Source organism: Bison bison, unplaced genomic scaffold, assembly GCF_000754665.1.
Source record: "Bison bison bison isolate TAMUID 2011002044 unplaced genomic scaffold, Bison_UMD1.0 scf7180017864346, whole genome shotgun sequence".
NCBI lineage: Eukaryota > Metazoa > Chordata > Mammalia > Artiodactyla > Bovidae > Bison > Bison bison.
In genome coordinates this window covers 2,961,489-2,978,620 of record NW_011494918.1, presented here as the reverse complement: position 1 = coordinate 2,978,620, position 17,132 = coordinate 2,961,489, and the positions used below count along the sequence as shown (strand labels likewise).

At 49.1% G+C, this 17,132-nt stretch overlaps 1 protein-coding gene across 6 annotated transcripts; it reads left to right on the top strand.

The window, feature by feature from the left end:
• The first annotated feature begins 213 nt into the window (after positions 1-213).
• Positions 214-16,788, top strand: FCGR2B (Fc fragment of IgG, low affinity IIb, receptor (CD32)). 6 transcript variants are annotated; one of them, XR_826555.1, is made up of 9 exons: positions 214-452; positions 3,956-3,976; positions 5,159-5,416; positions 10,707-10,961; positions 11,606-11,725; positions 13,921-13,977; positions 15,311-15,447; positions 16,045-16,085; positions 16,203-16,788. XR_826555.1 is itself a non-coding variant. In XM_010854691.1 (8 exons), the coding sequence occupies exons 1-8, from the start codon at positions 341-343 to the stop codon at positions 16,287-16,289; spliced, it is 948 nt and encodes a 315-aa protein (XP_010852993.1). In that variant the 5' UTR covers positions 214-340; the 3' UTR covers positions 16,290-16,783. The 6 variants fall into 6 exon arrangements, 3 of the variants coding, with proteins under 3 accessions (XP_010852993.1, XP_010852994.1, XP_010852995.1); XM_010854691.1 differs by lacking the exon at positions 15,311-15,447 and having other exon boundaries at positions 5,162-5,416; positions 16,203-16,783; XR_826557.1 differs by lacking the exon at positions 13,921-13,977 and having other exon boundaries at positions 215-452; positions 15,314-15,447.
• Positions 16,789-17,132: the final 344 nt, after the last annotated feature.

Here is a 17,132-nt window from a genome sequence, read left to right as displayed (position 1 = left end):
CTGAGCTGAGTAGGGGTGACCATTCCCCTCTTCCTCCCTGGGGCTGAGCCCAGCTGTGGCCCCAGAGAAGGAGGAGAATTTGTTTCCCAGTTCCTACATTTTCTGTGAATTTGGAGTGGGACTGAGCCAGATTCATTCTAGGAAGCCCTGAATCTTCTGGGAGGGAACTCTCTAGATGAAAGAGGGTGGAAGGGGAGGAGCCAATGATAAAGCAACACTTCTTTTCACTTCCTCTTTTGGACTCCTGAATTTGCCCTCTGGGTGGAATCTATCAAGCCTCAAAAGAAGCCAGTGCCTGTCGTGCTGGGCTGTCAGAGCAACCTGCTCGCTCCAGGAGGTGATGGGGATCCCCTCATTCCTAGCCTTCCCTGCTGCCAGGAGGAACCGAGCTCACTGCACGCCCTGGCATCCTTGGGGCCACATGCTACTGTGGACAGCTCTGCTCTTCCTGGGTGAGTGGGGGGCACAGCAGGGACAGTGGATCAGGACCATGGGCAGGTGGGCTTCTCTAAGTCAGCTGCTGCCACCTGGGTTGGGGCTGAGCTGGGACAAGGACGAGGGCCACAGTGGGCAGCACATCAGGAAAGTCAGGAGGGTGAAGGCAGGCTGATGAAAATCACAGGCTGACAACCTTGCTGGCCTTGGGAAATTGTGCAATTGGCAGAAGTCAGGTTTTTTTTTTTAATGTGTTTTGCCCAAAGTCACTGGGCACCAAGGTCCCTGGTAATCTACCACTTCCCACGCAGAACCAGCTCTGAGGAAAGTCCAGTGAGCTAGACCTGAAGGATTAATGATGGCCAAGGTGTTTATCTTCCTTAGAAATGCATGTTTCACTGGGACCAAATCTTAGGCCAGAGGGCTGATGATGTCTTAGGCAAATAGGAGATGTTGTTGCTGTTCAGTTGCTAAGTTGTGTCTGACTCTTTGTGACCCCGTGGACTGCAGCATGCCAGGCTTCCCTGACCCTTACCATCTCCTGGAGTTTGTTCAAACTCATGTCTATTGAGTCAGTGATACCATGGCGATGTGGGGAAGCAAGACAGCACATTGTAGTGGGGGGCAGTGGCTGCTCTCTGTGCCCCTGAAACCACTTCAGACAGCAGAAACTTGTTCTCTTTATGAGAAAGGAGATCTACCTGGGAAAAAGCACAGGAGGGTCTCAGTTATGCAGGGAATAGGAACCAGAGAATGCATAAGCCAGGCAATTCTAGAATCATCACTTGTGAGACCAGAGACATCATGCATGTCTGTTTGCACTGTACAGACAGGGAGAGGTGTCCTATCACTGATGAAAGAGAAGGAGAGGATCTTGGGCTGTGATTGAGCACTGCCTTCTGACCACGTTCTCAGCCCTGGGCTAGGGACCATGGACTGATAATGCTGGTGGGAGAGTCTAGGGAAGGCCAAGTAGAGGAGTCGTATCACCAGGAATGTCCTCCCAAACTTAATTTCTGGAGTATGACCATCAAATCCACTTCAGGATGGTTCCAGAGGAAGACATACAGCCAGCCATTTTCCAAGTTACATACTATGATGGGTAGTAAAATCTGGTCAGTGCTGGGAGCCCTGGCCCTTGGTGCTGGATGATGCTGGGACAGGGGGTGGAGATGAGGAAGACAGAGTATTCCCCCACGAGCAAGGTGAGATGGAGTGAAGTAGAATAGCATGGAAAAGGAGCACACGGAACGTCCTCCCTCTTTCACATGGAGGAGCTCAGGCCTGGAGAGGTGCACACTTCCCTGCCCCTGCCGTGGCGATATCAGTGTGAGCCCTGGGCAAGATTCCTGGGAGAGACTTCCGGCATTTTTGTCCACTTGCCTCTTTGGTGTCACCAAGGATTTAGGTCTTCATTGCTCTGTAGCTCATTTTATTACAACACATTCTGGTCTAGTCTTGACTGCTCCTGTCTCCTCTTGTCTGGATCCACGCTGCACACCGAGGCCATGGCTTCTTCAGCTATGGCTGGGGGAGAGCCACTGTACTCCATAAATGCCTTCAGCGCTGCTCCACGGCCTACCTAATGAAGCTCTGACCCTACTCTTACAGGTAGATGTTCCTCTAGAGCCAGGCAATGTGTCCAAGGACTCTCCGCTTTCCAGAGTCCACAGACTGCCTTGTTTACACATTAAATAAATGCTATGTGCAGACTCTGGGGATTTATCAGGGAACGAGAGAGACGGCCTTCTGTCTCCCTTACAGTGACGATACAGAGCATGAACACATTTAATATTCACATGAGCGACTGAAGTGAACTGAATATTTGTTTAGTGAATGAGTGGAAGATGACTTCTCTCTAGTTTTCTCATCTCTTGTTTCTCCTCCTCCTCTTGGTCCTGCTTCTTTACCCATTGCCTGTACTGTCACCTGTCACTTCTGCACACTCTGGTTTTTAGCTAACTTCTATGTCAATAATTTCCAAACCTGTCTTTCTTGTCTGTGTCAGATACAATTTTATATTTCCATTTTCCCAGTTGGAAACCTGCAAATTGATTTGTCAGCTCAGAAACAAAACACATTCAAACTCTATCATCTTCCCCTCACAAATGTTCTTCTCCTCCTAACATTTATATTTGTGTGAGCACAATTAACTATTTTCCTGGTCACCCATTCACAAAACCCCATACTTCATCAAGTCGCACTCTCTTGCTGCCTGTTACATTTCCCTCATGCCTATGTCCCCATCTTCACTTTCTACTGTCATCACAACTTTGGGCTGTCTTATCTCTCACCTAGGTAACACTCAATGGATGATTTTCAGAGTATTGGTAAATAAAATTAACATGGCTATTGCCCTCTTTGAGTTTACATTCTACTGAGGGACACAAACAATAAATAAAAAAGCACAAATGCATAAATTGGGAAGTGTCTATGAAGCTGTAAACAGGATACTCTGATAAGAACAGTTGTTGTGGGGGAGATGAGAGAATAGCCTGTGTTAACAGGATGATATGGAAAGAATTTTCTGAGGAAGTGACTTTTAGGCTAGGACCTGAAGCAAGATAAGAATTAAGCCATTTGAAGATACAAAGGAAGTGGGTTCAGAGAGTTCAGCATACAGAAAAGCCCCAAGTTTGAAGAATTTAAAGAGGGCTGGTATTATTGGAATTCAGTGAATAGGGAAAGTGGAGCTTGAGATGCAGCTGGAGAGGTGAGCAAGGACTGTATCAGGTGTGGCCTTGTAAATATTTACATTTTACTTTAAGAGCAAAGGAGGAAACCAGAAAGCTTGTAAGCAGGGGGGTGATATCTGACTTGTTATTTTAAAAATGATTCTAGCTTCTCTGTGGGGAATGAATTGCAGGGGGAATAGAAGAAGGGAAAAGCTAAGTTAGGAGATGGAAGAAAGCTGATGGTAGCCTAAAGTAGTTTGGACATGGATAAAGTCGATGCACTTAAGGACTAACTGGAAGCAGGGTGAACAAGAATTTACTGGTGCAAAGGTAGATGGTTTGGGAGAGAGAGGAATAAAAGAGAATTTGCAGTTTTCTGGCATGAATACCTGGGTAGATGGTAAAGAGATACCCTTATATGGGGGGAATCTGGGAGAGGAATAGAATATATCCATTTAATTTGTCATTGAGGTCATTGGTGATTTTGACAAAAGTTTTAGTGGACTAGAGAGGTTCAGTGATTGGAAAGAGAAGAAATGAGGATAGCCTATGTAGAAAAAGAACTGAGAAATCAGGCTGGGAAAGGGAGCAGGGAAATACTTTTGGAATTCTATGCAGGGTCAAGTGAGATTTTTATCCTTTTAATGAAACATCCTGGAGCATATTTATGTTGGTAGGAAAGACCCAGATGAGAAGGAGAAATGGGTGATGCAAAAGAGAAAGGGAATAACACAGAGAGGGAAATCTGTGCAGGTGAAGGGAATTTGACCTGGGACTGATGATTATTTGTAATGATGAATCATCATATCCAAACACCAGGCTGATCTTTGCTTTCTCTCTTGCAGCTCCTGTTTCTGGGAAACCTGGTAAGTGCTCCACCACATCCCCTCTGTCCCCCAGCTCTCTCTGCTCCCTGCACCCTGTGTGGAGGAACTCTGGAGGCACCAGCAATCCAAGATTGAGGTAGAGCCAGGAAAGAGGAATTGTGCCCACAAGAAGCCCTGCACCCACTTCTCCTTCCTGCTTCCCTTCCACTGAAGCCACCAGGGGTGGGCAGCCAAGGGACACAGATGCCTCAGCCCTCCTGCTTCTGTTATGATGATACCTCACAGATTCTGTCACGGAAAATAACTGTCCTCTGTATCAATTGCCTTCTTCTCTCCAAACTAAACCACGAGCCCAGACCATGCAGAATCACATGATCTGCTTAGGTTATCCCCATGGGTTGATAAATCATCTACTTTGCATGTATCTGAAGCTCTCAGGGCCTGTTACCCTGGAGAGAACTAGGAGGCCGTATTACTGGCTGCGGCTGGGTGGGGTGAACACTGCTGGGCACTCCTTTCTCAGCACCACTAACCTCTCCACCACCAAGGGCTGGTAGGGGGTGGGGCTCTCCTGGGTCACTGAATCCAGAGCTCCTAGACTGGCCTTCTGGCCTTTCTCACTCTTTCTGATTCTCCTGAGGCCATAGAGATTCATCTGTGCTTTGGTGTCAGAACAGGTCTATTCTACAGGATAAGGAATGAAGCAGGTCAGAAGAGAAATGTGACCTCTGACTCTCAGCCTGGCACCTCCACCAGGTGGCCCCACTTGTCTTCATCCAGCTGGGAAGACAGTTTATCCACTAGTGTCCAAATGCCTCAGTTTATGAGGGTGGGGGAAGTGATTCCCCAAAGGATGTATGTGTAATGTCTGTGTGTGTCTGTGAGTGTGAGTTCGAGAGAGAAAGAGAAATAGAGACAGAGAGAAGGAACTGGGCAGAGCTCCTTGGGCGAGGTGTACTTGTGTTTCTCGACTGTGTGCTTGCCCCCTCTCCCATTTCCCTACCCCTCCTCCTCTCCTCCCTGAGAGAATCTGGGTTCCTGGGGGCCCCTGTGTGGCTACATGAGTTGGAGGAATTGCTTTCAGGTGTGGACCTGTTCTGGGTTGGGTTCTTCTCTTGATCTCTGCAGCATGGCCACAGTTTTCCATCATCTGAGATTTGGGGTCTGCTTAGGCCCTTGGGGTCCCTTTTCCTCATGCTGCCTCCTCTCTCTGCCCCTCAGCAGATCTCCCAAAAGCTGTGGTGAGCATCCAGCCTGCGTGGATCAATGTGCTCAGGGAGGATCACGTGACGCTGATGTGCCAGGGGACCAGCTTCTCTGCAGGCAACCTCACCACGTGGTTCCATAACGGGAGCTCCATCCACACCCAGAAGCAGCCCAGCTACAGCTTTAGGGCCGGCAGCAATGACAGTGGGTCCTACAGGTGCCAGAGGGAGCAGACCAGCCTCAGCGACGCTGTGCATCTGGATGTGATTTCCGGTCAGTGGAGGAGGCCCTGGAGAGTCTGGGAGAACAAGGGGAGATGAAATCTGCTTCCATGCAGAGGTTTTTAGGAAAGGGCAGTCGCCTACTTACTGGAAAGCACGGCTGTGAGTTGTTTGAAGTGGTTTTGGTCTACTCATTTCCCTTCTCAACCCACCTCCTCGGCTTAGTATGAGTGGTGAGGTGGAAGTTCCTAAGAGATTTCTCAGAATATGTTGGGCTCCTTTGTCTTGGTGCCGATTGAGCAAGAAGGTGACCAGGCCACCAACAGGCATCTGGGTGTGAGAGAAGCAGAAGAAAACCTCTAAATCATAGAAATCTTCCCATATTCGTGGCAGAGTCAAATGCACAGGGAATTACTAGCCATCTAAACATGATGATTTCATTCACCTTTGAGCCTCAGTTTCCTCACTTGCTAGTGGAGATACCACTGCCTCCCACATGAGGTTCTGTTGAGAATCAACATTTCCCTAATCCCTGCCCTCTCTCTGTGCAACTGAGGTGAAACTTGTGTCTTCATCTCCTTATATTTCCAGCACAGGCACAGGGCAGGGCTTAATAAATGTTTGTTGAACAGATCAATGATTTTCCAAAGCTCTTGGCAAGAAATAGTTTCTCCATTAAAAAAAAAAGCTGCAATGTGATTATGATAAATATTGTCATTGTTACTGTTCATTTAGTCCCCTTCCCTCCCTGAATACCCACATTTTAAGTATCTAATAGGCCCAGTGGGCTCCAGTCCCAGTCCTGCCATCTTTAGCCTCTGGGCTTAGCAGGAAAAGACAGTCATGGAGGGAAGCCTCAGTGGCCTGGCAGGGCCCTGGCCTTAGTGCTCTGGCCCTCCAGGAAGGGGTGGAGCTGAGGGGCTTCCTCTCCACAGGACTATGGGAGACACCCCCGCCACTGTGACTGATGATGGAACGACTGGCACATGAGGTGGGCACCACCCTGGGGGACCTAGGTGCAGAGCTAGATATGACGTCCTTGAGCCCAACAGCAGCCTGGGTGACCTTGGACCACTACCATGGAGACCAGTGCCAACAGAAGGCAAGGCACTCTCAGTCCAAGGCAAAGGCTCTCTATAAACAAGAGGTGGGGCAGGCTCTGTAGACACTGCTGGGGCAGCTCTGTGGGCCTCAGTATTTACACCAATTTGTGCCAGCAGCAGCTCAGCAGGCCCAGCTGCGTGGGCTGGCTGTGGTCCAGCTGGCCACAACTGCTGCCAGGCAGCAGATCAGCACCCCAAATGCCAGCAAGACACAGCAGCTGAGCACCACCCAGGCCCCAGTCAGGCCACAGCATCAGCCTCCCCATGCACCAGCCAATCCCAGAGTGAACTCTTCTGGTGTTACAACTCTGACCCAATCTTTGCTACTGGAGATCACGACATCCTTCTCCCTCAACCTATCCCAGCCCTAGATGTATCCAAGACTGCAGCTGGGAAAACAATCCTAGGTAAAGCAGACCCTGGCCCAGCAGACCCTGGCCTCTAGTTTTCAACTCATCCTGATGCTTGTTAGTGGCTGTAGTCCAGCAGGAGGTACCATCTGCTCAGGCTCCTGGAGTCCATGCAGATACGGTTGAGTACAGAACTTGGCAATGAGCAACAACAGGTCTCAGCCCAAGGCTCCACCCAGAATGCTATTCCCCATTTTGTTCCTGTTCAATCACTAGATCATGTTCAATTCTTTGTGACCCCATGGACTGCAGCATGCCAGGCTTCCCTGTCCTCTATCTCCTGGAGTTTCTCACACTCATGTCCACTGAGTCAGTGATGCCATCCAACCATCTTATTTTCTGTCATCCCCTTCTCTTGCCTTCAATCTTTCCCAGCATTGGAGTCTTTTCCAATGAGTCGGCTCTTCTCATCAGGTGGCCAAAGTATTGGAGCTTCAGTATCAGTCCTTCCAATGAGTTGATTTCCTTTAGGATTGACTGGTTTGATCTCCTTGCTGTCTAAGGGACCCTCAAAAGTCTTCTCCAGCACCGCAATTTGAAAGCATTTATTCTTCAGTGCTCTGCCTTCTTTATGGTCCGACTCTAACATCCATACATGACTACTGGAAAATCTATCTCTTTGACTGTATGGATCTTTGTTGGCAAAGTGATGTTTTTGCTTTTTAATACCTCTCTTCTGGCCTACCCCAGGCCTTTTGCCAGGCCCTAGCTGTGGCTCAGACTCCCTCTAGGACTTCAGGTCCATTTGCTAACGTTAGTCCAGCTGGTGGAGGCAGTGGACATAGGCTCATGGGTCCAGGAAGAAGTGGCCAAACACCTGGGCCTTTGGGTGAGTTGCCCTCGTGAGGAATAGGTGGTGGTAGGAGCTGCCCAAGGAAAGGCACTGGAGAGGTGGAGCCCTTGCCTACATCCAGGCAGTGACTGACCCGGGGTGTTAGCCAGAGGCAGAAAGTGCAGTGGCCAGGAAGGCAGAAGCAGATGGGAGTGGTCAGCAGGGCATGAGCCTGACACGGACAGCCACACCTGCTCCCACCCAGACCCTGATGGGTTTAGTCACTCCCGTCAAGCCCCGTTCACTGATTTAGCAACAGCACAGATCCAGCTGTTGAAGAAACAAGTGGTTGTCCGACTGCAGATTGTTCTCGACCACTGGCTGCAGCTCCAGCACCGTCAGTCCCAGTACCCCCCGCCCAGCTGCGCACCTCCAGGTGGTCCAGCAGCAGCAGTACCCACGAGCCTCACTGCGCCTCAGCCACCACAGCACAGGTCCCTGTTGTTCTCCTCATGCAGTCTGTGCACTGACTGGACAAGCCCAGACATCGGCTGTCCAATGCAAGGAGGAGGGAGATGACGTCTCCACATTGCGTTCAGTGCTTCTGCCGAGGGTTCTCAGGCAGCAGAGAGCCCAAGACCATAGATGAGGAGAACAGTCTTGGAGAAGAAGCTGAACTAGTGACCAATGGGAATGGTAATTCACCAAGCGATGGATTGGCAGCCGAGGCCCCTGCCCATTAGCACCACCTTCTACCTTAGCCATGGTATCCAGACAAATGGAGACTCAAAGCTTGGCGAAGCACTGTGAAGCCCCAGATGCTCACTCACGTAACTGAGGGCTTTGGTACCCAGGACTGAGCAGAAGCATTCCCAGTGTTCTCCATTACTGAAAGAGTTTGATAAGCCACTGTAGACTGGCCTCCCGACAGGGCTGAATAAGAATCAGTCAGGTGGCTCCAGTGAAGGGGACAACCCATCTACTCAGCAGTAAAGAAGGCAAATCTCCCAAAGTTCCAGCACTGTGGGAAGTATACTCCCGCAGAACAGTTCTACGGCTCCAAGAGTTTTCTGCTTCATGAGTTCCACTAAGAGGTACTGTGTGAGCTGTAGCTGCCAGTTCTGGCTGAAGAGGGAGAAAATGAAAGAGTTTCGGGAGGCTCACCATGTTGTGGTCACCAGTGTGGACCCTGCTGCTCCTCTGACACCATCCATGCCATCATCCAGGGCACGTGCGGCAGGGGTCAGGAGCACTCTAGCTGGGGTTCAGAGATTTCAGTTATGATGAAAGCACTCTCTCCAACATCCTTGGGCCTTTATCAGTGAGAGCTGGGCATGGGGAATGAGGCCCGGGAAACTTCCATTCGGCTCTGCCTATGCCAGGATTCATGGCATCGACCCTGTGTTCCTGTCTAGTAATCTTAGCCTTTGGAGTCTTATGTAGGTTTATTGCTTCTCTACAAGGCTTCCAGGAGATTGCAGAGGAGTTTTGTTCCCAGGAGTTTGACGGAAATGCCCTTTTATGACTTAAACAACACCTCATGAGTGCCACAAACATGAAACTGGGCCCTGCCCTTATGATCTGCACCAAGGAACTGTCCTCAAGGAGACCTCAGATGGCCCTCTTGGACAAACCACCCTAAGGCTGAGGCTTCCACTGTACAGGTTAAAATTTGGCACCAGCGGAGACTTTGCCGAGAAGCCAGTGCTGTTCTAAGGCTGTACACCTTCTGTAGAGGGGATTCCCCAGACAGGGAGGAGAAGTAATTGGTTGCAGGTGCTACATGGAAGCAGCTTTGACATTTTCTCTGAGTTCTACTTCATTTTAAAAAATCTCTACAGTTCTCAGCATTCCCATCTAGCTTAATCCAACCTGTATAAAGAAGCAGACTAGAGACCGAGGACTGCTCACCTAATCCTGGAGTAGAACGTCTAGCCAGGGTCTGAGCTCCTCACGAGGAGGGTGATGGGGGAGGAAGAGGGTGGAACACAGGACTGCCCCCAGTGTTAGGCGTGGGTTTCCAGCCTGTGTGACAGAGCAAAGGCCGGGCGCCCCACTTTCTCTCTGCACTGTCCCGCTGTAGCTGTGGCCCGTGGTTTTCTCTTCCCTGTCACTCACTCCCTCTGCTGTGAACGTTTCCTTCCATGTATGTGGCAGGCTCACCAGCCAATGTAGGGGCTTGGTTGGCATCATTCTGATCTGCTGAAGGGACTAAGTGTGGTTGACTGGCACACGTGTGGCTTTTTTTTTTTCATTCGCCTTCTCCCTTCCAATGTATCTGTTGTTTTCTACCCTTTCTTTCCAATTCCAACTCTGATCTGTCCTACAGCTTCAGGAAAACAGAAGGCATGGGCTGAGGTCAGGATTATAAGTACCTACCTAAGCCTCTATTCCTTAAACTATAAAGAAATTAAAAATATTTCCTCAGCAAAAGGATTAAAATGACTGAGGGAAAGTACACAGCTGGCTAATGAATGGCCCACCCATGTCACTGCTGGCTTGAGACAAAGTCCCCGCTGAAGTGAAATTCCACGTTTGTTTACTAACATGCACCAAGTAAACCAATATTTGTTGGGTGCCTGTGACTCTCCCCAAGGACACAGGTCTCTGCTTGTCCCCCTCACATGCTGTCTTCTCTCTCAGACTGGCTTCTCCCCCACCTCCCTCCTTCCTCGGGGAAGGGACTGCACTCTGGGTCCCCTGTATCCACCTGCAGAGGCCTCTTGGGCCAGACAGGGCTGCAGCTGTGTCTCCCAGGATGGGAACGAGAAGACAAGCATATCTGAACACCTACTGTGTGCCAGCAACTACTGTAAACAGCACAGCTAATGGTACTATTGTGACTAGTTCCACATACGAGGAAACTGAGGCCCAGAAGAATTCATTATTTACCCAGGATCACAGGGTGCATACACGAAGGAGCCAGAATTAGAGACCAGGGGTGTGTGAGTCCACATTTAAACTCCCCCCGACACACACTGGCCCCCGGAGGGATGGTCTGGGTCTCAGATCTGAGTCAAGACCTTCTGGGTCCTGCGGTCCCTTTGTGTCTTTCAGACTGGCTGCTGCTCCAGACCCCCAGCCTCGTGTTCCAGGAAGGGGAGCCCATCATGCTGAGGTGCCACAGCTGGAGAAACCAGCCTCTGAATAAGATCACATTCTACCAGGGTGGGAAATCCAAGATATTTTCCTATCAGCGCACCAACTTCTCTATCCCACGCGCCAACCTCAGTCACAGCGGCCAGTACCACTGCACAGCGTTTATCGGGAGGATGCTACACTCGTCACAGCCAGTGAACATCACTGTCCAAGGTGGGGACTCTCTCCAGATGAAAGGATGGGAGAAGAGGAGATGGATAGTTAGGAATAAAGTCACATGGTCTTAAATGGAGATTTGAGAAATGCCATAGTAGCAAACCTTGGCTCTGGGGCCAAGGGCAGGGGTATGGGCCACTTGATAAATGCTGTCCAGAGCTTGGAACCCTCAGCTCCCAAGTGACAGGTGATGAGGCTCTTATTCCACTTTGAAATATAAGCCCGTCACACCAAGCACAGCAGTGAGGCAGAGCTTTCTCGTTGGTGTAGAAGTTCCCAAAGCTCCTGGACATTCCTAAGAACTGAAGTTTTCCTAATTTTTTCTCATGTTTCATGATATGTCCATTCACTCCCAAAGGTATAGCATGTTCTTAAACAGTTTAGGGGTCCAGTGTTGGAGGCTTCAGGTTCATGCTTCCTGCTATCCCCACGGGCTAAAAGGAACCCTTCCCTCCACCTTATACACTCAGCAGTGTGCCTTCATTTGATTAGCAGAGAAATCGAAAGGGTGTGGGGGAGGCACAAACCCACTCACAGAACTCCTGTGCAGGTGAGGCTGGGGGAGGAAGCAAGTGCTGCACTGGAGGAGGGCAGGGAGGGTGAAGTGGCATAGGGAGGGTCCTGAGGTCTGTCTTCCCCAGAGTCCAGCTCGAGCGGCCCCTCATCGATGACAGCTGTGGCTATAGGCACCTGTTTTGCTGCAGTGGCTATTGTTGCGGCCATAATAACCTGGTTCTGCCTCAGGAGAAAGCCAATCTCAGGTTTGTGGTTCCTCTTGGTCCCTCTTGTTATCAGTTCCTTTTTAGCCAAGGCCCTAACCCCAACCATGGCTAGAACCCTTATCTTTGGGCTAGAGAATCCTTAGCATTCATATATAGTCCCATATTTTATTTATTCATTCATTTAACAGGCCTGAACAAATTGGCTTATGTGTCAAGCACTGTGATAGACTCTGTGGATGATGCCAAGTTAAAGAAAAGTTCAGCCTCTGCCCTTAGGGAGTCCATAATATTGTCGAGAAGACTGAAATACAAATAGTACAATAGCACAGATAGTAACTGGAGGGGATAAGACCAGTATTAGAGAATGCATAGGCTACGACAGGGATAGAAGAGCCTGAATGACCCAGCACGGGCTGGGCCAGTTAGAGAAAACGTCATAGGGAGGTAGTGTTGCATGGTGATTGAAGCTCAACTGGGGGGTCAGACTGCCTCAGTTCAAATCTAAGCGCCTCTGCTCACGGGCTGAGTAACGTGGGGGTGAGTTATTCTCTGTGTGTTGAGAAGATGGAGCTGGCGTGTTAAGAATGTTCACATCACGACCAGCTGAACAAGGAGGCACGAGCCACCCACACGGGGCTGGCGGCTCCTTCAGCATCTGAACTCCTAGACTGGGGAAGTGAAAGCCCTGGGTCGTTTTCATTGAAAATACAGTTTCAATACATTCTCATAAAGGAAGTAGAGTCACAAGATTTGCCACTCAGAGATCCCAGAAATGAGAAGGGGTGGCAGCCCTTTGCCCCAGGTCATGGGTGGGCAGAGAGGACAGTGTCAAGCCACTATTTATGAAGTGGCTGAGGTGGAGGACACCAACATATTTGTGGGCTTAACATCTAAGTGGTTGTTTTGAAAGATGCCCCAGGAAAATCAAAGTGAGAACTTAACAGCGGGAATCCTAAACTCAAGTCCTTATCTTAAATGTCCATACTCTGGGAGTAAGCAAGGTGATCATACTGTAAAATTCTTAGGTGGCAACTCAGGGAAACAAAGTTGTTGTTGTTGTTTTCAGGAAAACAGTTGTTTTTCCTCATCATATTCAACTTCTATGTGCCTCAGTTTCTTCATCTGAAAAATGAGGACACAAATAGAACCTACCTTATAAGGTTATGAGAATGAATGAGCCTGCAGCTCTTACAACAGTGCCCAGCACACAGCTAGCACCGTACTATAGTACGGGCTGTTAACATTATGGAGGAGGTGATGTTTGAGGCTAGCAGTTAACCAGGCAAAGAGGGTAGATGAGCATTACAGGCGTGGGGGCTGAGACATGGAAATGAGAAACACTGTGGCTGGGATGGAGCTCGGGGAAGTGTAAGGAGGGTGCTGGGAGCAATTTGATGCCATCGAAGCCACAAACGGTGAAGCAGAAAAAAAGAAGGTGAAGCAGGGCAGAAAGTTCATGGAATTGACATAGGGTACCTTTAAACAACTAATCTGTATTCTAAAGGGCACAGGAGGGCAGTAAGCATGTCTCTTTGTTTTATGCTTCTTTCCTCTTCCCATCAGCACCTAGCACAGTGCTTGCCACACAGTAAGATGATTAATAAACATCTCTTCACTGATCAGCTGAAGAACTTCAGCTCTTGGAAAGCAGGCTCCTTCCCCCCATAGTATTAATATTAATGTAAAATTGCTGAGAGAGAAGGGAAGGTGCTATAGAAATCTAGTAAGCAGATCATCACAATTCTTAACACTGTAAAGCTAGCTTACTGGTGAGAGAAAGTGCCAAAGTTATCCAGACACAGAGAAAGTAAAAGGGAAAAAAAGACTCAGAGCCACTGACAAAGAGAAAAAATACTACTTATACCTCACAAAGCACTTTGCAATTGGTTCATAGCCAAGACCTCAGTTACCGATGGTAAGTAAATGCAGAGACTCAGTGAGAAAAACTGAGAGGGAGAAAGAGATGCTTTTAAAAGGCAGAGCAAGCTTAAGAAAGGTGCAATGGAATGGCCTTTCTGACAGTCCCATGAGTCCCTACTATTAACCTAGCCAACTTCTACCTCTCTAGACCAGCCCTTTTATAGGCTAAGGTAGTCTCTGGGAAGTGGGGAGGAGAGGCGTGTCTGTGGGAGAAGGGTATATATTGGTTCTAACCCAGTCTTGCCTCTGGTCCGTGGTCCTGAAGACTTAGGTTCTACCCCGTAATCCTACTAACCTCCATGTGCCCCTCCTAGCTCTCCCAGGAAGCCCTGAGCGCAGGGAAATGGGAGAGACCCTCCCTGAGGAACCAGGTGAGTGCAGCTCCCCTCTGTGGGCTCAGTGACACCCTGTCGTGTGCGTCAAGAGGCGGCTTGCTGTGTGCGTCAAGAAGCGGCTTGCCGTGTGCGTCAAGAAGCGGCTTGCCGTGTGCATCAAGAGGCGGCTTGTGAGCACAGGAGAGGGAGGGGGCAGTGGGAGGAGGGCAGGGGCTCAAATCTCTTGGTCAGTTCTGAGACTAACTCCTGGGCCTGAAGAGGACCTCACTGGGGATGAGGAGATGAATACCTATCCTAGATAGAGAGACAATGGCCCTGTCTGAGTTTCTGGGGCTAGAACTTCTAGGGGTATTTCCAGAGCAGGACATCAGAGATATTTAGGTCTTTCTGTGGAGCTTTGAAAGAGCTGGCACAGGGTGGGGGTTAGATATTGTAAGACTAAGGCAAATAGAATTAAAGAGAGAAAACTCTAGAGGAAAGGGGAAAGAGGCCAAGGGAATAAAGCCTAGATTTGCTGTAGTCCGTGTCTGTGGAGAGATGGGGTAAGAGTAGATGGGGTGAGCGATGGGGTAAGGGCTCAACTCTTAGTGGAACATGAAGAGAAGATTTTAGGCTGAGAAAGTTCTGTGTACTAGCTACATTAGCAGGCTTTCCTCTGTCGACAAAGCCTGGATCTAATGCCCACTCCTGTAGGTTTGTTAAATGTGAACCTGGCACTAGCCTGGTCGCTATCATAAAATGAAATCTTGAGTGTCGTTTCCTCTCTTGGGGGTTAATCACCTCACTGAGGAAATGAGTGCATTGGCCTGGAGGACCTCGAAGCCTTTCCGGTCTGACATTCTGAGAGTCAGTGCCCATCAACTCTGGCCCAAGTGGGGATATGTTAAAGGAGCAGGACTATCCCAGGTGATTTCCTGACTGTAGTTAAAGCCAGAGCTTGGAGGGACCTGGAGCTTTCTCTGGGGGCTCCCAGACAGCAGAAACAGACAGGAAAAAGAAGCCCTTGAGGACCCCACCTCTGATGGCTGGAGTATGACTCAGAGCAGAGCCAACAGATTTGAGAGCTTGAGCAAAACGGCCCAGCTGTCCAGCGGCACTTTGAGCAAGACCCCTAGGTCCCATGGCCAGGCCAAGTGGGGATATGGACCTGAGTCTGCACTGGGGCCAAGCTGACGTAGGATAAAACGTCCGAACACAAGTGGGTTAGCCATTTTGATGTTTGGTTCTACCACTGGCATAAATATATTTCACAAGGTGTTTATTTCACAGGAAGGCACTGGGGCTGATGGTTTCCCCAAAGGCTCATCTAGGTTGCTGGGATTGTAGAGGGATGCATTAGAAGGAGGATTCAGGACGTGGTTTGTTCCAGAAGTTGGAGCATGGCATACAGGGATTCCTTGTGTCCTGGAGATGAATGAAGACACTAGATGCATTGTCTCAGACTCCTTCCCCACTTCCTGAGGAATGCTGCTTTGCAGATACTGAGCTGCTTTCCGCACTGGCAAAGTGAGTTTGTTGGCAAAAACATGAGGAAATTTGGATGTGTTTTAGATCTTCACCAAGGAGAGTGCTGGCTGGCTTGCTTGCTTCCTTCTTTCCTTCTCTTCAGCCTCCCTTGTTCACTCTCACGCTTTCTTTCTTTTTGATGTGAGGGAGTAGGAGATTCTCCAGAGCTCCGACAAAGACATACTATTGGGCTGGCCAAAAAGTTCGTTCAGGTTTTTCTGTACCAGCTTCCAGAAGAATCTGGATGAACTTTTTGGCCAACCCAATACATCTGGCTAACCTGGAAAGGTCCCCAACCCAGTCCACACACACCTCTTACTCAGTATCTCCAATCCCAAAAGCTGCCTGGTAGCTTCGAAGAAAATAGTGGTTTTCTGAAAAGAGTGTAGTACAGATGACTGTCTCCCTTTGCTAATGTAGCTGGTGGGGGCGCCATGTCTGGGATACTGAGGGTGGGCTGGGAACCAAGCTTTCGGCCCACAGGGCTGAGTTGGGGTCAGTGGTCCTCCCTCAAGCCTGGTTTGGGCCCCGCCTCAGTGTGGGGCGGCCCCAGGCTATAGCTGTGCGCCTGCTCACCTCTGCTCTCTTTGCCCACAGCCGGTCTCACTGATGCTGAAAATGATGCTGCCAGAACTGAGGTGAGCCCTCCGCCGCCTGATCTTCCTTCTCCCCCTCCTCCACCCTGCTGCCTCTGCTGCGGCCTCCTTCCTGCGGCCTCTCCGCGGATCCTCACTGCTCCCTTCTGTTTTCTCCAGGCTGAGAACACAGTCACCTATTCACTCCTCTCGCACCCGGATGTTGCAGAGGAAGACTCAGAGTCCGATTACCAGAAACGCCTTTAGTTTTCATTGTCTTGCCTGGGACTTGGGGCAGTGAATCGGAGAGGCCAGGATCTGGTGTCTTCTGGCCTGAACTCCTCTTGGGTAGAAGAGGATACTGCAGTTCTAAAGAAGGAGAATGACTTTTTCAGAGTTCAGTCCTCTGAATCCTGAAGCTCCCTGTTCTGACATTCACAGGTGATATAGCCTCAGATAACTGACCGCTGATTTCTTCCTTGCCTCAGCACGTTCATCAGTAGGACTCTTCTATTATACATTCACACAGCCAGTGTAAATTACTTTTATTAAGAAATTGCAGCAACACAGAAATACGTTACAGGTTATATGAGAAAAATTAGATAACCATGGATGATTTCAGAAATGTTGAAATAGACTAACGTATGCCAATATATTAAAAGTGATTGTTTCTGGGGATGGAATTATTGGTGCTTTTCATTTGCTTTGTTAATTCTTCTGTACAGACCATTTATTACTTTTATAATAAAATACTACACAAACAACAGTCCCCTTATCTTTTAATCACTGAACCAATTAGAATATAGACTGATCTGGGGTCGGTTTCTTTTCAGTGGTAAGAATCTTGGGGAGGTGGGGGCAAGAAAATGTTTGGAGTGTAGGACAAGTATCCCTCATCTTAAAACCATATACTCTTCTTCCAATGAATTTGTGTTCTTGTTTCCATGTCTTCTTTCTCTTCCTCCCATGGTAAATAAACACCAGTTCTCAGGAAGCCAAACTTCAGATGAGTCCTGAACGGAGATTTACTGACTCTTTCTCTTCTGCTCTTCCCCTATCAGAGTTATCAGAAGGATGTGAACTTCTCAGAGAAGGTTCCGGGAGGTTAGA

Excerpts from the sequence above, each read along its gene's own strand:
- FCGR2B (XM_010854691.1), top strand. The coding sequence starts at position 341 with ATGGGGATCCCCTCATTCCTAGCCTTCCCTGCTGCCAGGAGGAACCGA. Across the intron at positions 5,417-10,706 it reads GCATCTGGATGTGATTTCCG|ACTGGCTGCTGCTCCAGACC; the intron begins GTCAGTGGAGGA and ends TGTGTCTTTCAG. Across the intron at positions 10,962-11,605 it reads AGTGAACATCACTGTCCAAG|AGTCCAGCTCGAGCGGCCCC; the intron begins GTGGGGACTCTC and ends TGTCTTCCCCAG.